The 26,953-nt window shown below is 36.1% G+C and overlaps 1 protein-coding gene across 6 annotated transcripts in view; it reads left to right on the top strand.

The window, feature by feature from the left end:
- The window catches only part of BANK1 (B cell scaffold protein with ankyrin repeats 1), a 266,852-nt gene that overhangs the window by 36,202 nt on the left and 203,697 nt on the right, over positions 1-26,953 (top strand). For all 6 annotated transcript variants that reach the window (XM_077755742.1, XM_077755740.1, XM_077755744.1 and 3 more), the window contains exons 2-4: positions 9,306-9,460; positions 14,981-15,119; positions 23,875-24,014. In XM_077755742.1, coding sequence (XP_077611868.1) covers positions 9,306-9,460; positions 14,981-15,119; positions 23,875-24,014 — 434 coding nt within the window. The remainder of the gene's footprint in view (positions 1-9,305; positions 9,461-14,980; positions 15,120-23,874; positions 24,015-26,953) is intronic.

Below are 26,953 nucleotides of genomic sequence, written 5' to 3' on the forward strand. Positions count from 1 at the left end.
TAGACAGTCTACTTAAAGGGATTATTTTAGTACGTGTTGAACCTCTTCAAAGAGGATGTAATTAGAGTTTGTTTCATTATCTGACCTTTCAGTTCCTTTATCTCAGTGCTTGTATATGCAGTTTAGGAGATAATGTTGATAGTATAATTAAAAACTAAAAACTGCCTTAGCAACTCTCAGAAAACATAAACAATGCAAATGTGTAGCAAAGGAGGCAAGCTTAGTGCTATCTAACCTATCATGATTTTCTCTAGCTTTGCTCAGCTCCTGTTTTTAGAGTTTTACTGACTGAAGCACAGATACACCTTTTTAAAAAATTTTTTTAATTTATTTTTTTACTATTTATTTATTTTTGAGGGAGAGAGAGAGAGAGACAGAGCATGAGCGGGTAAGGCATAGTGAGAGGAAGACAACAGAATCTGAAGCAGGCGCCAGGCTCTGAGCTGTCAGCACAGAATCCGACACTGGGCTCGAACTCACAGACCATGAGGTCATGACCTGAGGCAAAGTCAGATGCTTAACTGACTGAGTCCCCCAGGTGTCCCAAAATATTTCTTATTTAGTGTCCAGTATAATGCACAACATACAATAAAAATTGTTTAAGAATGCTAGTGACTAGACTAATATATTGGTGAAAATTAAATCTCTTTGTACAGTACATTTGTTTTTTTAATTTCTTGGAGAAATATGTTTACTTACATGAATGGTGGAGTGTATTATAGTCTTGGGTATGATAATTAAAACTCCAGAGAAGCATGTTAGAGTCTGTACTGTCTTAAGCATGCTTAATAAAATCATCAGCATTGTGATTATAGAATCATTTACCAAGATTATACATTTGACAAAAACAGTGATGTTCAGTTATTGAAATTTCAGGGAAATGTTGCAATCCTTTCTAAATACAATTGGATTATAAATTGAGAAAGATTGATTTAGAATCTTTTGAAAATATAAAACATGGTTTCTATTCATTCTGATGTAAGAAATCAGAAAAAAAGAGAAGGAAACTAATATTGAATGTCTATTTTAGGCCTGACATATCAAACATATTACTAAATGTAATGAAAACAGTCCAGCAAGAAAGGCACTATTTACTCTGTTAAATAATTGAGGATATTGAAGCCCACAGTACATATTACTTTTCCCAAGGTTACAGGGAAGGACAAGAGGGTTCTATTTGCAGTAGGTATATTTCCTCTAGATTAGTTTCTGTTGTTGTTTCCAAATCATTTGTGATGAAAAGTGAATCTTTGGTTTGCCTATGAACGATTGTTAGATTTGAAGAGTCTTTGAGCATTTAGGAATAACTTTTATTTTTCAAATCAGTGTAACAAAAACAATTCAAATATGATAGAAATAAAAGATTCTACTCTTTTTTTTTCAGTTCTCACCTAGTTTTGTTGGGTATTCAGAAACCTGTCCTCATGCCAAATGAGGATTTAAACGGTTGACAAATACATAGAAACAAAATTTTAAAAATCTATGCTAAAGATTATAGTCTTTGAGAAAAGATATTATTAAAGAGTGTCTATTTTGAAAAGCATATGACAAGTCTTAAGAATTACATATAAACCAGTTTTTGTGACTTAATTCATAAAGGAATGTTTATTTTCTAGTCCTTTACTATTTTTGATGTTTTACTATTTACTAACTCTGCAATGCAATTTTGCTAGTTGTTAAAAAGAATCCACAGGGGCGCCTTGGTGGTTCAGTCAGTTAAACATTCAGCTTCAGCTCAGATCATGATCTTGCATTTCATGAGTTTGAGCCTTGTGTCGGGCTCTGTGCTGACAGCTCAGAACCTGGAGCCTGCTTCACATTCTGTCTCCCTCTCTCTGCCCTCCCCCACTCGTGCTTTGTCTCTATGTCTCTCAAATATAAAAAATAAATGCTAAAAAAATAAATAAATAAAATAAAAAGAATATACAAAGTTATCTTGTCTTAAGCTACCTATAATTATTTTTGTTTAATATTAAATTCATTTTTTAAAAAAATGATGAGTCACTCTTCTTCCAGACAATATCTTTTGGAATTGCTTAGATCACTTTAACATAGAGATGATTTGTGAAAAACTGATTTATTTCACATACTAATTGCAGAGCAGTGTTCTGTATCCATTTTTATGTCATGACCAATAAAGAAAATAATCTTTTCTATTATTTCATGCACATGTGTAGAGGAGGGGTAAAGGAATATGTGCTCAGTCTGTAATCTTGATCAGTTCATTTTATTCATCATTTATTCTTGATGATTTAAATAATTCAATTATTTGAGAAATATATGTACAGTTCAATCTGTAAAACAAATACATTTTCATTATAGAAAAACCAAAATATATATTATGTATGAGATATTATTAGTTCATATTATTTTAGTATATATATATATATATANGAAATAACCACTCTTGATATTTGTGGACTACACACACACACACACACACACACACACATATATATGTATGTATGTATATGCCAGTATATTCTTACGCATTCAGGAGTATATTTTGAATCTGTACCACATAGTTCTGTATATGTATCGTTTCTTTAAAAGACTATTTTTTTTAGAGCAGTTTTATGTTCACATCAAAACTGAGAGGGAGATACAGAGATATTATACTTCCTGCACCCCACCCCCACATGCAGAACTTACCTCCATTATCAACGTCACTCACCAGAATGGTACAGTTTTTACCATTTAAGGATGGACCTACATTGACACATTATAATTACCTAAAGTCCATAGTTTACTTTAGGGTATACTCTTGGTGTTGTATAATCTGTGTATTTGGACAAATGCATAATGACAAGTACCTATAATAATGGTAGCATATAGAGTATTTTCACTGTCCCAAAAATCTTCAGTACTCTCTCCATTCATCCCCCACCCCACCCAAGATCCCTGGCAACCGCTTATCTTTTTACTGCCTCTATAGTTTTGCCTTTTCCACAGTGTCATATAGTTGGTATAATACGGTATGTAATCTTTTCAGGCTGGCTTCATTTACTGACTCATACACATTTAAGTTTCTTCTATGTGTTTTCATTGTTTGATACCTCATTTTATTTTAGCTCTAAATAATATTTCATTGTTTTTATATACCACAGTTTATCCAGTCACTTGCTTAAGGACATCTTGATTGCTCCCAAGTTTTGGTAATTCATATAAATTCATATAAAATGTGTATTCATATAAAGTTGTGCTATAAACATCCATGTGCAGGTTTTGATGTAAATGATTTGGGTAAATGCCAGAGAGCATGATTGCTGAATTACATGGGAAGACTATGTTTAATTTTATCAGAAACCACCAAGCTGTTTTCAAAATGGCTGTATTATTTCACATTCTCATCAGCAATGTACAAGAGTTCATGCTGCTCCAAATCCTCACTAACATTTGATATTGTCAGTGCTTTTTTGTTTTCAGATTGTTTTTCTCAATTTCTCATTTGCCTGATTACACATGATGTGGAACATATTTTCATATGCCCATTAGTTCCTTGTATATCTTCTTTGGTGAGGTATTTGTTAAGCTTTTTTGGCTGATTTTCTAATGTCATTTTCTTTTTTTTTTTAATTTATTTTTTATTTATTTATTTTTTTCAAATAGTTTATTGTCAAATTAGTTTNGGAGGGCGAATAATATGGAGTATAAAATACATAAAAGGGTCAAAAAGGGGAAAAGAAAAGGAAAAAAGAAGAAAACCGATGGACAAAGAACGGTTTAAAGCATATACCTGGATTTCCCAGCTACAGTTAAATAGCCGTGTGTATGCAGTGTTGGTTGAAGAGCATAGAGAAAGAGAGAGAAGGCAGGGCGGGATGAGGCACAATTGGAAATAGAATGAACAGGCAGAAGGGATAAGAAGCTTTTTTCAAAGAGGTAAAGGGTAGAATATGGTTGGATAGGTGAGAAAAGCTAATGTCATTTTCTTATTGTTGAGTTTAAGAGGGTTTTTTTTTTTTTTGTATATTTTGCAGAATAGTTCTTTCTTAGATACTAGATATCCAGGAATTTGTTAGTGCTTTTGGATTTACAGCATAGATCATCATATTTCTCCCAACAAAGACAGTTTTATGTCTTCCTTCTAATCTGTGTTTTGTTTCCTTTTCTTGCCTTAATTGCATTAGCAAGAACTTCCAGTAAAATGATGAGAAAGAATAGTGAGAGAGGGCATTCTTGCCTTCTTCATAATCTTAATGGGAAAACTTTGAGTTTCCTACATTAAACATGATGTTAGGTGTAGGGTTTTTGTTGATTATCCATATCAAGTTGGGAAAGTTTCCCTCTACTCCTGGTTTACGGAGAGTTTTTATAAAGGCTTGGTATTGGATTTTGTCCAATAGTTTTCCTGCATCTATTGATATGAACATGTAATTTTTAATTTTTTAGTCTGTTGATGTGATGGATTATGTTAATTTATTTTTGAATGTTTAACAACTTTACATAACTGGAATAAATCCCACTTGGTCATGGTGTATAATTCTCTTCATTCTTCTTTGGATTGAACTTGCTAATATTTTGTGAGGATGTTTGTGTCTACGTTCACAAGAGATTGGTCTATAGTTTCTTTTCTTGCAATGTCTTTTCTATAATGTCTTGCAATATTCTTTATTTCTTGTAATGTTTTGGTATTAGGGTAAAGATGGCCTTATAGAATGAGTTGGGACATATTACCTCTGCTTTTAACCTCTAAAAAGCAGTCGTAGAGAATTGGTATAATTTTTTCCTTAAATGTTTTGTAGAATTCCCCAGTTCCTATCAGGGCCTGGTGCTTTCTGCTTCAGAAGGTTATTATTGATTCAATTTCTTCAATACAAATTAGCTATAGACCTATTCATATTATCTGTGTCTTTTTGTGTGAGATTAGGGATATTTTATCTTCAGTTATTTCTTCTTTGATTCTTTTCTTTATGCAGATCAGAGATTCTGACCTATATTATTTCCTTCTTTCTAAAAACCTCCTTTATCTTTTCTTGCAGGTGGCAGGAATTACTAACAGATTATCCCAATATTTGATTATCCAAGAGAGGCTTTATTTCTTTTTCACTTTTAAAGGATAGTTTCATAGGGTGCAGAATTTCGTTTTTGTGGTTTATTTCTTTTACACTTTAAAAATTTCACTCTACTCTCTTCTTGCTTACACAGCTTCTAATGAGAAGTCAAATATCATTCTTGTTTTTGTTTTTCTATGGGTAAGGCTTTTTTTCCCTAGGTAATTTAGGACTTTATCTTTGATTTTCTACAGTTTGAATTTTTTAAAATATTTATTTATTTTTGAGAGAGAGAGAGAGAAAGAGAGAGCAAGAGCGGGGGAGGGGCAAAGAGAGAGGGAGACACAGAATCTGAAGCAGGCTCCAGGCTCTGAGCTGTCAACACAGAGCCAGATGCAGGGCCCAAACTCAAAAACCATGAGACTATGACCTAAGCTGAAGTCAGACACTTAACCAACTGAGCCACCTAGACACCCAGTTTTCTGCAGGTTGAAGGCAATATCCTTAAATGCATTTTTATTTGGTATCTAACATTAGTTTGGAGAAATTCTCAGTCATTATTCTTTGAAATACTTATTTTGTTCCTTTTTTTTTCCTTCTACTTCTGGTATTCCCGTTACATGTATGTTACACCTTTGTAGTTATCTCATAGTCCTTGGATATTCTGCTCTTTTGTTTTGTTTTTTAGTTTAGTTTGTTTGTTTTCCTATTTGCTTTTCAGTTTTCAAGGATTCTATTGATGTATTCTCTAGCTCAAAGATTCTTTCCTCAATCATGTTCAGTCTACTGAGTCGATAAACTCATCAAAGGCAGTCTTCATTTCTGTTACAGTATTTTTAACCTCTACCATATCTTTTTGATTTTTTTGTAGAAGTTCTATTACTCTGCTTACATCACCCATCTGTTTTGCATACTGTCTACTTTATACATCAGAACTCTTAGCAAGTTAATCAGAGCTGCTTTCAATTCCCAGTCTCATGATTCTGACATCCTTGCCGTACTCTGTCTCATCAAATTTGGATTTTGGCCTTTTGATATGCCTTCTCGATAGACATGATGTACTAGGTAAAATGAACTGCTATAAATAGGCTTTTGGTAATGTGGTTCTGAGGTTTGGGGGGGAAAGGTAGCTTTCTAGAGTCCTAAGATTAGGTCTCAGTCATTTAGTGAACCTATAGTTCTGAACCATGAACTTCACAGGAGTCTCTTAGTCTTTTTTCTCCCCTTATGTGGGTAAAGATGGCTACAGTGGGCTGCTGTTGGGTATTTCTCTTCCCCAGGTCACTTAGATGCTGAGAATTCCTCAGTAGGTTAGCCTCTCATTAACCAGTCTGCCCTGAGAACAACCCTTTCTTAGAACAGAACGCTATGGAGTATTTCAAAATGGTTTCTTTTCCCCTCCCCCTGCCAGGTGAAGGAGGGGCATTTTCTCTAATATTTTCTGTGGGAATCTAGTCAAGCTCCTGGAGGTAAATCTCAAAATAATGTGGAGGCCCTCCTTCAGCTGGATTTCTTTGCAATTTTTAACTCTCAGATTTGTCCACACTGAGCATCGGGCAATTCATCGATTACAGTTGTGGTTTCCCTACCCCGGCACTGGTTCCTGGAGTGGTCCGCACTCCTAACTCTTTACTCTATAATTGAGACTCCCTGTACTTCCCTGACTGTGTCTCCAATTCGGGGGACAGCAGTTTGTGTAATGTGCACCCTTTTCTTAAGGATCAAAGAAGAGTGGTTTTTTTCAGTCTGTACAGCTTTTTGTTAGGAATAGTGTTGATTTCCAAAGCACCTTACATGTGAAACCTGAAACCAAACGTCCTATACTTTTTATTTTACCAATAAAATAAGAACCTACTACATTGATAATTTCATAACTTAAAATTTTTTCAGTTATATTATAAACCTGTTTCTTATCGGTAAATATTCTCTGATAGAATTTTTATTGGTGACAGTATCTTTTTCACGGTGCAGATTTTTATCTAGTCCCTTATTGTTTCGACTGCTTCCAATTTTCTGCATTATAAACAGTGATTCTGTGAACGTTCATGGAGATAAATCTTTTTGTATAGTCATGATTATGTCCTCAGGGTAAATAAAATAGCTCTTCTTAACCTAATACCCCAGAGGAATTAGCAGAAAACATCTAGTTGTTGCTGCGCTAAAATAATTTACACCTCCTCCTTCTAAAGTGTGTTAAATAAAATGGTTTCCTGACTTTTTCATCAACTCACAAAATGATTGAACCAGTTCTAAACAACCTTTCACTGTTTTGGGGTATGAATGTGTGTGTGTGTGTGTGTGTGTGTGTGTGTGAGAGAGAGAGAGACAGAGACAGAGACAGAGACAGAGAAAGAAAGAGAAAATGAAACCACTTATGAAATTGTTAAAGAAATAAAGGTTACTTTTCCTTTCATTTCAAGGAAGACTAGTACTTAAAAAAATCTGGAAATCCCAGGTAATTTTTTGGTTTTATTCTGCAACTTTCATAAGATGAAACAACACCAAAAAAACCAACCAAACAAACAAAAACAAAATAACAAACCAAAAAAAAAAAAAACAACCCCCAAAACCACACACACACTCTCTTTCTTAGATGTGGTGTGGGGTGTTGCTCTCTGGAGGGCATGTCTTTTTGTTATTCTGTTTTACTGACAGAATTACCTATATGAAACTGGCAACTTCACTTTTTTTAGATAAAATAACCAAATTTTAGCTATTTCTATCTGTACTGCCTTTGAGTCTTCTTCCTTGCTATCCTATCAGTGTCCTTTAGCCACACACCACCAGGAACACACCTGCACTTGAACTCTTTGGTCTTTTTGTCAGTTGCAATGAAGAGAAGGCACACCATGGAGAACCACGGGCCATCTCAGGAAGAGTATTAGAAACGACTTACTGTAGCATTTAAGCTTGTTGCTAAGTAATCTGAGGGAGGTTTCAGGAAAGCAGTTTTGCTACAGTTTGCTTGCTGTCAAAAAGCAATTGTAATTTTATGTTTTGGTATATCAGTGACTTTGATCAAAATCAAGGTGACCAGCTGTTTCAGTGTGCCTGAGACTGAAGGGGTTCTTAGGACACAGCATGGCAGTGCCTGCACCAGGAAAATCCCAGGAAAACTGGGAAGCGTAGTTACCCTCTAGAGGCCGAGAGAAATGAAAAAGAGATGAAAGCTGAAATTGGTAAAGAAGTGATAGCTGCAGACAGGAGCTGGGATTGGGGATGTTTGGTCATTCTTGTGATTTTGGCCGTGCTCATCCTTTTGCTTGGATTCAGACGTGACGACACAGTGGTCTGACCTCTGACTTAATCCACCCCAGTGTCAGAGTGACCGTGTCTGATGTTGATGTTCTGTGAAACTGTCTATTTCACGGGGAGGACACTGGACCAGCTTCCAGCCAACACCGAGGTTTCTACACAGTGTTGGGGCAGTTTCTAGCTGTCAGGAGCTAGTTTCTTTTTTACCAGTTCTCTTCTTTCTGGATTCAGGGATACTTTTGGGGTTGCCTTAAGAGTTTACAGATGTGATTTAGTTGTTAGAGACTTGGTTTCAGCCACACTGGTCTGTACTTTAATGAGAGGCTTTGAAATACTGAGTAAAAAAAAAAAATTAACCTTCACTCTTAACACAGCATTTTTTTTCTTCATTAGAGAAAATGTTTTAATGATTGAGACCAAATGCTAGATTACAAAATGTTAAAACAAAAAGGAATCAAATATTCTTTCCCCTTGAGATTGAAAACTCGCATTAACATATTTCACTGTCCTTAGTAATGCTGCCACAAAGAATACCAGCTTATTTGAGATAGAACACACTTTTCACAGAACATAACATTTGGATGAACACTAGTATTTCACTAGTAAACCAGTGTTGTGGAAATTCTAGTTTATTTAGTGATGTTTCCCAGTCACGCTTTTTGTTTTTAAAAATTAGAAATCTTTTTAAAGTATAAATAATTGTTCTCACTTAAAATAAATTTCCTTAGTTACAGTCATTGAAAAGACAGTTTCATCTTTTTCAGGTTTGCTAATTTAATATTAAGAAAAATATTAAATGGTGGTTAGATATTTTGGGGGGAACCTTAAATTAGTAGGTGGAAGTATATAGTTGGCTTAGTTCCGTCACTAAGTTAAATTGTGAAGTGTTATTTTACTTATTAACATTGCTTCAGTTATTTTAAACTCAGTTCTGTTATCCCATATATTAATCAAATTCATCGTTTAGCAATTAGTCTTTAAAACAATGGAGGAATTAATACGACCTTGGCTATATTACAATTGTGATGTAGTTCACATTCATGCACTTTTCTCTAGGTTCTGATGACTACCTTGAGGTTAATATTCCAACGGACCTAAAAGTGGAACATTCCAGGGAAATAAGTAAGAGACAGGACACCGAAGAATTATCAAAAACTTCACGAGACACCATACCACAGGCAATTGTGCTTCCTGCTGAAATTCCATGTGAGGTCAGTATGATACTTTATTATTTAAGTGCCCCCAACAGGGATTGGGCAAAGCCTACAGACAGTTTTGGTTGTCACAGCTGGGGGATTTCTACTGGCATCTCATGGATAAAGGTCACGGATGCTGTTAAACACAGGGTGGTCCCCACAACGATGACTTCTCTGGCCCAAAAATGTCAATAGTGCCAAGGTTAAATCATGTCCAAGGACAGGAGATACATTTATGGCCCTTACAGTAACAAATTGTCTTCGAATCAGGTAATAATGGCATCAAGAATTAGTGCTCCCTGTCAGAGGCTTCCCTGCAATCCAGCCAGTGTTTTATAATCACCTCTTCGGGCTGCACAACCTGTAAGCAGTGACTCTTCTCCCTCTTTTTATGGATTTTACCCGAAGCCTTAAGAAGGAGCCTCTAAACATTTTTCTCAGTGCACTCTCTTGGAAAGTACTGTCGCCTGCCCTCTGACACCTCCTGCCTCTTCACTTATCTCTGCAAGCCCCAGTCACAGGGTCAGTAATGGCTCCGCTATTTCCCCTTCACGAGCACCATCCTAAAGAGTAGTTAGGCATGAGCTTATTTCCTTTTTTAAAAAAATTTTAATGTTTTTTTATTTATTTTGAGAGTCAGACAGAGACAGCATGAGCAGGGGAGAGGGATACAGAGAGAGGGAGATACAGAATCCAAAGACAGGCTCCAGGCTCTGAGCTAGCTGCCAGCACAAAGCCCGATGCGGGGCTCGAACCCATGAACCGTGAGATCATGACCTGAGTTGAAGTCGGACACTTAACTGACTGAGCCACCCAGGCGCCCCAGGAATGAGCTTATTTTTGTTATCTTGTGTTACCTGTATAGACAGGCCTTCAATCTATTTTTCCCTTCCTTTTGGTAGAATCTGTCTACTGCAATCTCAGCTTTTCTCCCACCAGAATCTCTTACTTCCTTGAGTATAATCAACTGATATTTCTTAATTCTTATGTTATTCTCCTACCACTGCTTTTCTGATCATAAGACTGAAACAGTTTTAAAACCAGTCCAGTCACTTGTTGATCTCATGAGGAAATTTAATTCTTCAAGTTATAGTATAACCTTGAAAGGTGTTTTAAGTGGCCTTTAAGTTATAGTATAACTTGAAAGGCATTTATCAACATTTGGATCTATATTAATTTCATTGAAGTGCCTTTGTATCCAAATCTTAGAACACGGCATATTCCCTAAAAAAGAATCTTATTTGACCTGTTCCTTGACGTACCTCTGTTGCTACAACTGTAATGTGAGTGTCCAAACCCACAGTGCAGACCTGAGTTTGTAGCCAACAAAGAGAGAAATCCTTAGACTATATGAAGGGGTATGATTCTGAGGGGCCCATGAGAAAGCCACAAGGATCTCAGAGATTACCTCCTATGCATTCATTCCCTGGCCCAAGATAGGGTTTAAAATAATATACAGAAGCTAACGGCACTCCCCACTTATTTCTCAAACTAAATCACACACTAGTTCTTGGTAATCAACTATAACTTAAAGCCTGATCCTGTGACTTCATTGAAAATACAGGAAAAGCTGCAAAAGACTATTGTGTGTGTCAATGCCGAAAATGCTTATATTGTAAAGTGCTACCCATTTTGGTGGTAAGGTTTCACAGTGACTGAAAGATGTCTTTACCCTTTAGCCAAGTGGCTCTCAAACCAAGCTGCATACAGGGGTTATTAGGGGAGATTTCAAAAAAAATAATGCCTAAATCCTACCCCCAGAGATTCATATATAAATGGTTTGGTTTATGGCCTGGACACTGGCAGCCTTAAAAACTTCCCAGGTGACCCTGAAGGCGAGAATTAACAGCCAATTTTGGGACCATTGTCATAACCTATCCTTGCTGTGCTGTCATGGGTCAGATAGAGTTCAGCTACGGAACCTGCACAGTCCTGGCTTAATAAAGCCCCTACAACTGCGCTCTTTAAACTTGTGCCTATTATAGTAATCATGAATGTATGAAAAGAACCATTGGTTTGTGTAAAAAAAAGTTACAGTTAAGTTGATATATTGATCCACTAGGGTAAAAATCTTTTGTTGCCTATGCATCGTATATCACTAAAGCCTAAAGACACCAGCCCTAGCAGACCAGAAACTTCACACTTTATATGTTCTATTATAGACCAAGTCCTAGCCCCTTTGTTTAAGGCTCAGGATTTTGTGACCAATGCCACAAAACTTGAGACTTTGGAAGTGATAATTATCATAATTCTTTCTGTCCCTGAATGTGCAGAACCAAAGAAGGGATAAACAGATGAATCAGAAAGATTGAAAGCAAAATAGCAGCTTTATAACTGATAAGGCCAAATTTACAATCCTTTGTTTGAGCATCCTGCTATATTCTCCACTGAATTAAATGTACCTACATAATTAGATGTTTAATTAAGATGTTCATAATAGTTAAGGACGAAGCCGGACAATGCAGGCCTTCCCTCCTAGAGCAGGCCCCTTCCTCCATGGAGATGTAGCAAACACACGATGCTGGGAGTCCTGAGGGGTAAAAGGAATAGAGCTGGGCTTGTTCAATTTTAAAATGTCACATTTTGACAGACTTATTCCATCTTCATTTAAAAAATATGTACAGATTGTCTCTTATGTACACAGTTTTTGCAAGGTGCCACAATGATACAAAAAAATAAAAATACCTTCAGGATGTTGAAAGTCTAGCCAGGAAGCCAGCACACAGACAGGAAAAATTAATTAAGAGCAGAGGGCATGACTTCAAGAAGGTCGAATGAGGGGTGTGAATGTGAAATGCTCCCTGATTCCTTTGGAAGTTGCTGTGGGCTGCATTTGTAGGGAGGGTTTATGGAGCTGGTGAACCTAGAGTCAGAGCTTGCTTCTCCTTGCAGAGGAGAAGCGTGGGGAGACAGAGGAAGAGTAGGAATGCAATGGCACGCTGACATTAGGTACAAACAGGCCTGGTGCAAAATGAAGGTGTAGGGGCCCTTGTTCAAATTAGTAAGCGCTTTCAGGCAGTGACAGCAGAACACTGAAGCAAGTGCAAGGCCTTCTAAGGGCAGAGCCAGTGCAACAGGCCAGGTCATATCCCCATGAAGCTGGCCTTGGGTACAAATGAAGATGTAAGTACCTCATTTGCAGTGGTCAGGATGCTTGTCTTTGGTTTAGAAGTTTTCTATGGAAAAGGTTGAAAGGTGGAGTCTTGCCCTCTATTAAGGAGGGAATCTGATGCATAAGCAGCAGGCTGGCCTTGAGCACTCATGAATGAGAATGAGTGTGAGCACTCATTAGAATGAGAATGAGAATAGAACATAGGGAGAAGATGCTGAGGCTAATTAGCTTTGGAAGGGGAGAGTTTAAAGTTGAAGAAGACACAGCATACACTTGAAAGAGAGCTCTGAAGAACTTTGATGCAGAGATCTTGGGGATCTGGGCCAAAGTAAATAAGGAGTCATGAAAGATTTGGAGTAAGGTGAGGGGTGTGAGTGACAAAGGAACCAAAAAACTGAGCTAGACAGGAGGCCCCGTGAAGAGGAGGTGGCAGAGGAGAGGAACGGGAGAAGCTCAGGTTCCTGACCTCGGGGGTCACATGAATCAGTGCTTTGGTGAGGCAAAGGGAAGGCATTCCTGTGGGATGTATGAGGCCAAGAATGTGTATCCCATGGAATGGTGACATGTTTGTCCATTTGCAGTGTAATTGAGAAGGAGAAATTTAGTTGAAAATATCCTGCAGACACATATTTGGGAGCATCAGACTCTGGTGGAAAAATGGCTGAAGTGGAAGTATGTCAGCTGAACCAATTTTGTGGCATCAACATTTTTAAAAAAAGTTTATTTATTTATTTTAAGGGATAGAGCATGAGTGGGAGAAGGGCAAAAAGGGAGAGAGAGAGAGAGAGAGAGAGAGAATCCCAAGCAGGCTCCACACTGTCAGCACAGAGCCCGATGTGGGGCTAGAACTCTTGAACCATGAGATCATGGTTGGAACTTAGCCAAAATGAAGAGTCAGACGCATCATCAACTGAGCCACCCAGGCATCCCATATCAATATATTTATATATTTGTAGAAAGCCTTTGGTATAGAGCATTAAAGTTGTAAGTTTTATCAGCAGGTGATTTATGCTTACACAGATAACTTTTAAATAAGAGAACTTTGAAGTTAATGACTTTTGGGTAAACACAATTTTATAAGAGTATATAAATGAGGTTTCTGTTTACTTTGTGAGGGACTGAAATTTAGTTTGACTTTGAGGAAGGCATTTGGAAGGTGATACCTGAGATAAACATAAAAATGATATTTCATTTTAGTTATCCTGAAGGGTTAAACAGCACAACATAAAGGAGAGTACAGATTTTGATTTAGATAGTTCTGGTTAATCTTCAGAATGTCACTGTCTATATTAGCTACCTTGTTCTTAAAAGAAAACTAACAGCCTTCCATTTTGGATTCAGTGTGTGTATGTGTGTATTTAAGTTTTGGTTAGGATTAAAGGAAATATCTTTATATTAAAAGTACTTAAGGGGCACGTGGGTAGCTCAGTCAGTTAAGCGTCCAACTTCAGCTCAGGTCATGATCTGACAGTTCGTGGGTTCGAGCCCTGTGTTGGGCTCTGTGCTGACAGCTAGCTCAGAGCCTGGAGCCTGCTTCAGATTCTGTATCTCCCTCTCTCTCTGACCCTCCCCTGCTCATGCTGTCTCTATCTCTCTCTCAAAAATAAAATAAAATTTTTAAAAAAGTGCTTAAAATAATTCCTAGTATTAAAAAAATGTTCAGCAAATATCTAGTCCTTCTTTTTCTCTGTATTAATGTCAATTTTTTATCCTTAATTATTTTTTTCCAGAGTTTTCCCCCAGAATGGTTTTCAATAACTCCTTTTGTTTATGTCCATAGATTTAGCTTTTCAACCTTAATAAAACCTTGAAACTTTTAGATTTAAATCCTTTAGTCAATTCAGTAACCTTCACAGATACTCATCACACATAAAGAGTAACCAGAGAATCCCTATTAGGTAAGATTTAAAACTATTGGATATTTAAAACATCGGACGTGAAAACTCACATTTAAAATGTTAAGAGATCTTAAAGCTACTCCTATTCAGTCCTGTCATTTATAGATGAATATACTAAGTTCTAGAAAGGCAAAGTAAAAGGGTTCAGGGGGAAAAAGGCTTTGGTTAGCAAATGACAGCTCCCTGGAGGTCTGTAGGTGATGCTTCTTACTCTGAGACAGGGATCCTCCCAGACAGGGAAGAGTCAAGGGCAAAAGGAAGCAACTGTGTCCTCACTGTTTCTTCAGTTGCAAAAGATGGGGTTGGGGAAAAAAATTGAGAATTCAGTAGACACCACGTTGATAAAATTAAAATGTGGTGAGAATCACATTTACATATTTTATTTTTGAAAATTTTTGAAAAGCTAGGACATGATAGAAGACATAATTATCCTGTGCAGACTTTGTCGTTATTAAATATAGTGGATTCTTTGGTTAATGTAGACTTTTTCAAGGTCCTCATTGGGCTACATGTTTTATCTTATAGAATCCTGGTGAAATATTTATTATTTTAAGAGATGAAGTCATTGGTGATACTGTGGAGGTTGAATTTACATCAAATAGCAAATGTGTTAGAACACAGCCAACCCGTTGGAATAAGACAGTCTGGTGTATGGAAGCTTTAGGTAAGAAATGTTTTTATGCACTAATAAATATAAGACATCATCCTAAGTTTCTTTCAATAAATAATATGATAAATGGTTTCACTTCCTTCCAGAAACTAATATTGTTCTGCAGGTGTTTCCTGCGTTTAGCTTTCACATACCCAAAGTTGTTATTATTAATCTGGATTCCCAAAAGTATGAATGTGTAAATTATGCGAAATTAGCTTGTGTACCATGTGGTGAAATGACCACCAGCAATATCACATATTTTTAAATATGTCAGCAGAGAGCACTTTAATAATATACATCAGCTATTAAATATGGAACTAAAATAATTGGCTTTATTGTAATAGGATTAATGAACCTTTGGACTTTCATTCATGAACTTTTTACTTTTTTGGGGAAGAGGGAGGCATGTTCTTGAGTATATTTTTGGTTGCTTTGGAAGATGTGATTCTTTTTCACTATTTATCATCATAGTACCATTTCTATATACAGTCCTCCATCTTTTCCTTTTTTAATTTATGAGGTTAACCATTTTATTATCCATCTTTGCTTGCACCATGATAAGCCATATCAGATTTAAAATTCCAGACGGAATAGCCACACCTGCCACCACAATTGTACCTAAATCAAAGTTTAATAGATTAATTTCTGAATATTTTTAATACAAATGGAGGACTACTTGGTTTTTGAATTTATGATATCTTTTTACAGCCAGAGAATAAAATTATCTTATAAAACTTCATAAATATAAACTTTATAAAATATTTAAAGTATAAACGTATACAGTCTTGTTATGAATCTGGAAATGTAGTCAAAATATTTAAGATTAAGTACTGTGTCAATGCATCCTGAACTTTTTTTTTCTTTTGGAATGTAGCTATTATGAAGCCCTTTTATAGAGCACTTACACACCTTTTCTACTGCGCTATGCAAAGCGTGTGTCTCCTCTATGGGTTTGCTTGCATGGCCTGGGTCAGAGTTGAATTATAGAAAGGAGGGACTATACACCAAGTGTTTATAAACGTTTCAGACACTGGTTCCTGTCATGGATGAAGGTGTGCAGAAGTAGATGAGGAAGAACTTTGTCTCTTCTCTTTCTCTTCCAAAGCCCCCTACTTCTTTATGCCACATTTTAAAATGATTTAATTAACATTAATTTCTAACTAATTAGTTTTTGAGTTTAAATCTAGTTAGACTAAAATCGCTACAGAAGAATCAATATTGCAAATTAAGAAGTACTTAGATAATATTTCCCAAATAGTAAATCAAAGTGGCATATAAAATTATTCATATTAAGATTACATATTCAGTTTACCTAGCACTAAGAGTAGTGCAAAGAATAAATTATGTCAAAATTCAAATGTTTTTCAGAAAAGTAGGAACCTAATAGTCTATATTTTCTAAGATATACCAGGCCATTGTACTGTCCCATGTAGTTGAACAGCAAATTTGTAGTAAAAAACAAATAAACCACTATTTACCAGTTATGCTATTTATCCTGTCCAATTCTTATTTTCAATTAGTATATTCTATAAATTAATGGGATTTTTTTTTCTTTTACCAAATGTAGCAATACATAGGATGGGTCCATGAATGTATATGGAAATAAGGATGAGATATACCTTAGCAGAAATGGCCCCAGAGTCTTATTTTTTTCTGTCTCATGCCACTGTTTCTTAACATTTTTTAACCTTAGCCAGAACTACATTTTACATCATAACTCAGTACCTATTCAGAAATATATACTTAAAACAGAGGTTTTAAAAGTGGTCATTAGATTAATGGTTTCAGCCCTGATATATGAAGAACTTGGAAATTGTCTCTTCTTTTCCTACCATAAGATAGAGCTAAACCAACAGAAAATCAGTGACTTTTCTTGACCTCATCAGAGAACTAAGGTTGCAGGGCAAACTACTATCCCAAAACCTGAAGGAGAAGGTAAATCAAGATAGTGACATTCAAGATCTTCTTGGCTGGAACAAAAGTCACTGGAGCCATAAACTGGTGGGCACAATTACATGGTAATTTTGATGAATTGCTGGGGGTGGAGTGTGGACTGGCTCCAGAGTAAGAAACTCCTGGGGGCTACAGTCTTAGGAGGCACCCATAATTTTGTGGGATTCACTTCCAGGAACTCCACCAGGTTCACATAGTAAAGATCTGGGGAAGATCTTTGAGAGGCTCTTCCAGTTCAGAAGAAGAAGAATCATGGTGAACCACTCCCAATATATTCTCCATAACAAAGGCCTATTCTCCAGGGGAAACCATGTTACCAATGCCTTATCCTCACTGAGGAAGGGCATCTATCCATTGAATCCCCTTCTAGCTTTTCTGACTCACTTAGGGTGGGGGAGGAAAGCTCTACCACAGCAGAAATACTTGTGAAGATCACAGCCTAGGGACACCAGCCCACTTGAAGACCAAGACTTAATCACAAGATCAGAATGCTTCTGCCTGCCCCCAACCTGACCACCACCATAAAAGGGTTTCATTATAATGGCAGAAGGTTACTGTTGGAAGTACTGCAAGATGCAGGATCTTTCTGAGGAGGAGTAGTTAGGGAAATACAAAGTCAAGAAGAAAGACAGACAGAAACCAGGAGAATAGAGGAATTTGAAGCCTCTGGAATCTACAGCTATAACAGACATGAAATACAACCCACCTCCCATCCAGATTCTTATGAATTCTTCACTGCATGCTTACCTCCTCAATTCTTATACCCAATACACGATGTCTGGGTTTCAACCAGAAATTACAAGACATTCCAAAAAGTAAGGAAAAAACCCCTTAGTCAAAAGAAATAAAGCAAATATTAGGCCAGGTTTGGATGTGACATGAATGTTGGAGTTATCAGACAATTTCAAATAACTGTGATTAATATGTTAAGGATTATAATGGAAAAGTGAACAACATGCAAGAACATATGGGTAATGTAAACAGAGAGATAGAAATTCTATTTGTTTTCATTTTCTTCAGTGCTAGTCAAAACCAACTAAACTGGTGTCATGATGCGTTAGAGGGTCACAAACGCAGGTGGAGAAACTATGCTTTGTAGCTGCACTGGCCAATATGGTAGCCACTAGTCACAACTAATTATTTAAGCTTTATTACAATTAAATGAAATTTAAAATGAATTAATTCCATCAGTGGCACTACCCATATTTCAAGTGTTTCATTAGAACATATCTATTCTCTTAGAAAGTTCCATTGAACAGCACTGAACAGCACAGTACAATAGAGTTCTTTTTTTCTCTACACCAGTTATGGAATAAGAGAGAGTGTCCAGCATGCACTTAAAGGCCAATGATTTGTCTAGAATCTTTAGTGACCAAGGAGCTCTTTTATTTTGTATTGAGCCATTTACTGGTTAACTTTAGAGAAGTCTCAGTTGTGCCTCAGCTTCCTTGTTGATAAAATAAGTTTTGTAATTACATTCCAAATACTCACTTATAGTACATTTGGAAATAAGGGAGATGAGATGTAAGACAACAAACACTTAAAAAGATGTCCAATGGAGGAATAAAGTGTTAATCTCTCCCTCTAGTAATTCCCTTAAACACAAGGAGTGGCTTTTCTGGACACACTCACCCTCGGCTTCTGGATAGAATATGATAAAACATTTAAGAATTTTAGGGAACCGTCTTTCTAAGTACTGTACTCCTCATATTATACCCTCTTTTTTCCTGGTCCCCAGTTTATATCCCTTGATATGAAAGCCACCAGATTTGTTTGTGCCCTCTTCATCCTTGAGGAATCATGTTCAAGGGAGAATTCTGTATCATCTCATATATATAATCCCTGAACTCATTGGTCATTTCCAGGGAGCAGGAAAGATCTCAATCAGTATCCCATACCATCTAATAATAGTCTATACAGATTTAAGTCTCTAAAATTATTTTCTGCTCATAAACCGATGGGACATAAACAAGAAAAATAAAATAAAATAAGATAAAATTATTTTCTGTACTTCTTTGAATACCAAGTTAAGATGGAAGGATCTAAAAGTAAAATGGAAACATACCAGGGATGCTTCCCTATCACTGATGCAACAGGTTCCAGGAGACTGTCTCCATCATTTCAGTCTCTTTCCAGTGTAGAAAAATGGCTCATGTGATTTTATTTCTGATCACCTGGCTCATGATTTAATTAGTTATGTGGCTCAAAATGTGGTTTGTTCTCCATAAATATTCTCTTATGTGATACCCAGAGCTTCATGTACTGAATATGGCTGGTATTGAGCGCTGGTGTGGCTTTACAGTATTGTCCCAGAGCACACTTATTTCTGGTCAACATCCCATAGTCCCTAGAGTGTGGCCATAATCATCAGAAGCAAGATGGCTTCTAAGATCCTTACTATCACTCTCAAATTTTGAGCAATCTGGTGAATGCTAGCACCATCTCATATTGGATTCTGAAAGCCAATTCTGTGCATCCCTTCTGTATTTCATATTCAGTGGTATTATCTTGTGTAATAGTCTTCTCTGGCTGCCATGACAAAATACCACAAACTGGGTGGCTTAAACAACAGAAATTTATTTTTTCACATTTCTGGAGGCTGGAAACCTAAGATCAACGGGCAAGAATTTGGGTTTCTGGCAAGACCTCTTTTCTTAGCTTGTAGTTGACTACCTTCTTGCTCTGTCCTCAAATGGCCTTTTCTCTGTGCATCTGCACTTCTGGTGTCTCTTCCTTTTTTTTTTTTTATAAGGATACCAGCCCTATCAGATAAGGGCCATGCCCTTATGACCTCAATTTAACCTTAATTATCTTATTAAAGGCCTTATTTCTAAATACCTTGGAGATTAGGGCTTCAGCATACAAATTGAGGGTTTGGGGGACACAATTCAGTCCATCACACTTTGGTTACTTGAAATCAGCCATGGTGGAGTATGTATACCACACACATTGGTAAAAACTATAAACCAAGCCTTTTTTATTTTCTTTTTGAAGAGTCAGTTTATCAACACAACACTGGGATAAAGAAGAAGGCCTCATTAAACTGGAAAGGTTTCCATAAGACATATTTGCTGATATCACATTATTCAGAACTTAATCCCAAAGTCACATCTAGCTGAAAGGAAAAGCAGAAAATCTAGTCTTTTTAGTTGGATAGCAATGTGCCCAGCAAGAAAAAAAAAAATCAGGATTCTCTTTCTAATATAGGAAGAGAATAGCCTTTGAGATAGGCAACTAGCATTCTCTTAAAGAATGGTACCCCTTCAAACCCTTCATTTTTTTTTGGATACTTCCTCTTAGTCATTTTAAGTGTGTGTGTGTGAGAGAGAGAGAGAGAGAGAGAGACAGACAGATAATGCTCTCAACATTAAAGCATGTCACATACTCTAAGACCTACCTACAGTGCTCAGAACTCTCAGATTTTTCACTACCCAGCCCAACTCTTTGCCTTATTAATGTTCTTTTAAATGTATATTTCCCTCTAACCTGGTAGCAGTTCAGAAAAAACCAAAATTATGTTAAAGTACAATTATGCTAACCAGTGAAGAAATCTTAAATGCTCTTTTTCTAAATGGCATCTCTCCCTTCTGACATACTTCCACATTTTTATCTGGGAAAATATCCTCTAATTTTGTGTTCTTTTTCCTTTCAGCTATATAACTTCATCCACTTACAATTACTTCATTAAAAAAAAAAAGCACACCTTTCTAATGGAATCCACAGGTTTGTCACTGGCAGGAACTGTCTTGTGCTAAAGAAATTTGAAGTTACCCAGGAACTTGAATTAATCCCAACTTATGCCAAAAGTTATAAAAATACATGTGAAGTCTTTAAACTAGAAATATTAACTAATGTTTATGTAGAAGGAAGAGGTATTCCTCTGGTACCTGCAGGAGAGCCGGAAAAATATTTTACACAGCAGGGGGACAACCAATTAAAAGTTGGGAGGAAAGTAAAAATATCTACAAAGATATAGAATCTCTTTATTAATTAAGAAACTGTTCTGGTTAATGTAAATTATAACTTCGTATTTAATTAAAAGAGCATGAAAAATACTTTAGGATGTGCCAGATATTATGCTGAACCTGCTTAGAAAAATAACAACAATTGATAAGAAATTTTTTGGGGCGCCTGGGTGGCTTAGTCGGTTAAGCTTCCGACTTTCGCTTAGGTCATGATCTCGCGGTTCGTGGGTTCGAGCCCCGCGTCGGGCTCTGTGCTGACTGCCAGCTCAGAGCCTGGAGCCTATTTCAGAGTCTGTGTCTCCCTCTCTCTCTGACCCTCCCCTGCTCGCGCTGTCTCTCTCTCTCTCTCCTAGAAATAAATAAAAATAAAAATAAAAATAAAAAAAAAGAAATTTTTCTAAACATCATAATTGAGGAGGACAATTTTAACATATATTAAGTATACCAATATTAAGGCATGGCCAAAGTTTTAAAGCCACCAATATTTATTTAACAGTAATATTCTAATCAAAAGAAAGCCATATTGATTTCAGTTCCCACAGAAACATTAGGTAGGTTCATTCAAGGTTTACCATGTGATACAGAGCAAAAATTGGTTCATAAAGGAACATAGCTTCTCAGGCCATGGAAATACAGAAAGAAAATCTCTTAAATTGTTGGATTTGTGCAGTATGTATTTTTCTAGAACAAGTGAATGTAGTTCTGCCTATTCAAAAATACCTTATATTTTCCATAGATTGCTTCAGTCCCTTATCTGGAAGGACAGACCACTTAAATCAAAGAGACAGTGCAGGTTGACAAAGACTATTGAATGACAAGCTGTGAAATTTGAATAAAATTCCTCTTTTAAAGGAATTGCTTTAAATTCCTTTGTTCCTCTGTAAGTTTACTTTCTTGTCTATCTATGTTTGATATGACAAGAAGTTCCATCTTCTTCCACTATAAACCTTTTTTTCCCCTTCACAGCTGACTCCAGTACTTGATTTGGTGATCTATGACCTGTATTTGTGTGTACTTCAAGTGTTAAATGTTCTGCTGATAGTAAACAGCAGGATTCACTTTCTTTCTCTTCTGAGTCCTTAAATTAATTAGCTGTATTTTTATTAAAGAGCTATAAAATGTAGATATCATAACGACCAGAGTCAAAGTAAAATAATGCTCAGGTAGTACAGGATGCTATTGATGAAAGGCCAATTCAATAATACATATTTAAGGAAGGTCTCCCAATCAGATGAATCCATAAGGAATCCTCCAAGGTCTTGATTTAATAACTGACATTCAATAGATAAGAAAATGTATACAGCAAAGACAGTACTTCAAAGGACATCTGTCTCTTGGGAAGATTATTCTAAAATCAATAGAACTAATGGCACAAGATGCCAAGAATAAATCAGTTCATTTGCTTTCATGTTAGAGTTTAAAAAAATTAGAATATTTTAAGTATCCTATATCAAAGAACTACCAAGCAAATCTTCTTATCATGTATTTCTCATGATTCGTCATTTGACTTTCTTTCAGAAGGTTAACACCCCATTGTAAACTCTAATCTTTCTTTCTGACTGACAAAATCAGTATCTTCTTTGAAAATCATCTTCCTGAAATCTACCAAAATTGATTTCATTTGACTTCAGTAACTCCAGCACCCTCTTTACCATTATGTGTACAACTTTAGCTGATGAGATATATGTTATCACTTTCAGGTTTCATTGGAGTTTCTCTTACATTATCTACTGGATGGATACTTACTTTGGGAAGAGAGAACTTTCATACACATAGTTTCTTTATAATACAAGTAAGATGTTCAGTCAAACAATATGGGAAGAGAACATTGCAGCCTCTTGATCTAGTTATGCTTAAGATTGCTTTTGTTGGCTTTAAATCTCTCTAAGCAAAATTGTAAGAGGCCCTTTAATCTCTTTAGGAGATAAAGTAAAATTAATGCTTAATTTTAGAAACTCTTAAATATTCAAAACCTCATCAGGAATAAGATTTTTTGGTCTTGTGCTTAATGACTTATATTCCAAACCCCAGCTGTCTGGGTGACAATTTTCCAGGACCATTTTGAGAAATATCTCCACGATAGATAGTCAAAGTCTTTAGAGTATGTTCTGTAAATAGATTTAAAGGCTCAATTTTGTTTACTTTTGTTGCAATAAAGCAAAATAACTTTTTTTTTTACTGAAATGATTATTTATTGATACTCTTTCATAGTGAGCCCAACATTCTTAGGAAACTTTAACTCTGTTGGTGTGTTAATGCAGAATTCACCAGGCAGTATATCAGTCACTTTAAGAACTTGTCCGCAGAAAGGATTTTGATGAATGTATAGTATAAATAGTACTTAAATAGCAGGATATTAAACCTTACCTTCCCAAGAGTTTTTTACTGTAACTCATTGCATAAAAGTTCTATAATTTCAATCGATTCTACTCTTTCTTTTTCCAAGTACAATTTTGAAAATTTGTCTGTAATTAAGAATTTTCTTCATGAGATTATTAACAGATACACAACTTTTAATGAATGATTGCACGGTCTTAAATTCTAAAGGATTATGTAAAGACAATTACAGATTATTCCAAAAAAGAGGGCTAGTAGTAGGGAGAAAATATTTAGGACTTTGCTTTTACCATAATTTTAGCATGTGTTCAGATTCTGTAAGGTTTTATTTCATTAAGTCTAAAATTGTACACTATATTCTGTGGATACTCAGGATACAAAGAAAACATTTAGTACCAGAAGTTAGTAAAGTTGTTATGAATTCTTAAAGATTTCTTCATATTCTGTGAAAGATGTAATAATATGGTACATGCATTATATACTCAGCTCCTAACTCTTGTTTGCATTTATAGATTTTCCTGCTGGGTCTGTCAATGTCCATGTCTACTGTGATGGAGTCATCAAGGCCACAACAGAGATTAAGTACTCTACACCAGCAAAGGCTGTGGACTGCCTATTGGGAGTGGCTGGTCCAGGAGATGGTGTGTGCCAGGTAAGTAGATATTTGCATGAAGTTGACAGTAAGCTGAAGAGCCAATGCTGGATAACAGAATGTGTGCTTTGCCATAAAGTCTGAAGATTGGTTGAGTAAGAATGAGTTACGGATTGATAGGAAGGGAAGAAACTGACTTCTGTGGTGCAGAGATGCAGATGAATTAGTTTGCCATTCCAGATAATGTCACTGGGAGACAGGTTGTCCATTACAAAATGGCTTCTGTGATGGACTCATTTTAAAGCTGTTACAGAACAGATAAAGAAAGACAGAAGGATTAAAGAGAACTCTTAAGAAATGAATAACCTCTCTATCCAGATGAAGACTGTACAAAGGAAAAGTCCGATCATCTGATGCTTTGAAGTTAAGGAGTCAGACCAACCGAGAACACTCCCAAAAGAGAGCATACGGCATTAATCTAAGGAATTGTTATTTTTCACATGGAAACTTCCAAACCCGGTGTATATTTTTCTTAGTTTCATTTATTACTGTTACCTGATGGCAAAAATTACTGCTTTAAACTGACAGTGTTTATTAGGAATTCCAGAACTGCTGAAATGTTCAGGGAAGTATGCAAAGAGGCATTTTCAAGCCCCAGGTTCTTTCTGCAGTGTGACAAAGCATTACTGAACAATGAGGACTTGGTGAGGAGTTTCTAGTCTTCTCAGAAGGCCCTGCTTTAAGACATTCTCCAGTGAATGTAGATGCTGCCAACGTCCTCATGGATGTAGAATGGAACAACTGCATTTGATTCATCTTAAGCCATTGGTTTAATTTCAGTATTTTATCTATTTATTCTTTTTTGTTACCTGACCCACTTTCAATAGAGGAAAAGCTTGTTTAATGTGGAACATTTATCTTTCATGTGCTTATTCCATCAACTTTTCAGAGTGAAATAAATGTCATTTCTTTTTATAGTACTTGATAATTAGATTATAACTATATTAATTGCCTTGGGTTTTGGGCAATGGATAGAGAGAGTAAGATGAAAAGGAGATAGCTGAACAGCGAGATCTTCAAAGTTACCACAAAACACTCTGTAACAAAACCATCAATGATCGTGTGGTGTGGTTGGCAGGTTGTCATGAAGTCTTATATGTTTAAACTAGTTTGGAACTGGTGGTTTTGTTATTTATGTGTGACACATTTTTTGTATTAGAACAATGGCAAAGGTAAAAATGTCTTAGAGAAGGACAGGGAGTAAAATGCCATTTGTCAAACTGGCGAGTCTAAGGACATTTGATAAAATGTCTATATTGTAATTGCAAAGCAAAAGCAAAAGTAATAGCTTGAAATATGAACTGTTTCATTTTATTGTGACAAGTTTTGAAATGTGGATTGTTTCATTTTATTGTGACAAGTCTACCTATCTTCCACTTTAAAACTTCTGTTCGTTACAAAAAGGTTAATAAAAGTGATATATTTCATTATCAGTCTTTCAGTCAGCATAGAAGTAAAGTAACCCTCCAAACGTATATTTGTGTGTTTTTGCCTTTGGGGAGGAAAATCGTTTTGTACACAAGAAAATCATAATTGATGACTCTTGGATAGTTTTTCAGAATGCTGTAATCTGCAAAGTCATGGTTTCTTCTACATCTTTGAGTGAATAAAAACCATTTTGCACTGTTTCCAGATAACTGGAAAATACTATTTCCTTTTCACCCTCAGCCTCAGAAATGAGAGTTGAGAAAGGATTATGGTTAGATTTTAGGATTCTCCTCTTTACCTATTCCTGGTGGCTTAGCAAAAGGAAGGTTGCTAGACAGCCACAGCTTGATTCAGGCTTTCCCTGTCTGGAGAGAGCCACTTTGAACCTGAGTGAGTACCGAGAGGAAGAATTATTCAGTCTTGGAGACAGCAGACCACAGCACGGTAAGAAGAGACACTGAACATTTAATCTATACAATTTAAGACCCACTTACAAGTTTTGCTACGGTAGTCAGGGGACCAATACCTGTGTGGAATTGGATCAAATTCTGAGTTAGAGATTTTGGACTAGACCGAAGTGTACTACCCCAGGCCTGAAGGAAGGACAAGGCTACATCAGTCAACCTCCATCAAATCTTAGACGACATATGACATGGAGTTCTCCAGTTCACTGATAACATGAGTTATCCCTTTTATGAATTCACAGAGATAGTGAAAGGCAGAATCCTCCCTTATGAAGAAGAAAGAAATAGAGGGTCATTTCCTTGGTATGATTTAGGGTTGTTTGGCCTCAGGGGAGGTGGCCCAGCCCACCCTGTGCCTCCCCTTAGAGCCATTTGGATTTCCCTTTTGATGTTTGGCTTTGTTCCCAAGTAGGTCATATTTTTGTTAATTGTGCAAAAAGCTTTGCTTTTCCAATACAGCCTAGACTATTACATTAATTGTTTTTTTTTCATATACTCACTACTCGGTCACTAAATTAAGAAATTTGAGTATTTTGCAAATAGTCCACTGACCATCTCTATTCAAAGAACAATATGCATTGTAATTTTATTCACTGGAGTTTTATTTTATTCACTGCATATTTGTAAGAACATATACCAGCAGATTTCTTTTTTTTCAGTGTCTTATCTACTTAGCCGAAGTGGAATATTGTAAGAGCCATCCTGAGTTTTCCTGTAAATTTTAATGGCAGATGTGATTTAAGTAATCCTACACATTAGTAGTAAGGTACTTCTAGTAATCATTTAAAAGCTATTAGGCATGTAATAATGTGAACATTCTGTGAATTTGAGGAAAGAAATAATAATAAGAAATCTGTGGGTTTTATTTTTCAGTAATCCTAGAATTTATAATAGAAGACATTATACTATCATTTAAAAGCTGTTGGGCATATAGCAAAATGACCATTATGTGAATTAGAGAAAAGAAATGATAAGGAATTTGATTTACTTAGTTTATTTATAATGATGTCCCTTAAATTTTGAATACCTAAATCAGCTTAATTATGT

Source organism: Crocuta crocuta, unplaced genomic scaffold (genome assembly GCF_008692635.1).
Source record: "Crocuta crocuta isolate KB4526 unplaced genomic scaffold, BGI_CrCroc_1.0 scaffold92, whole genome shotgun sequence".
NCBI classification, from domain to species: domain Eukaryota; kingdom Metazoa; phylum Chordata; class Mammalia; order Carnivora; family Hyaenidae; genus Crocuta; species Crocuta crocuta.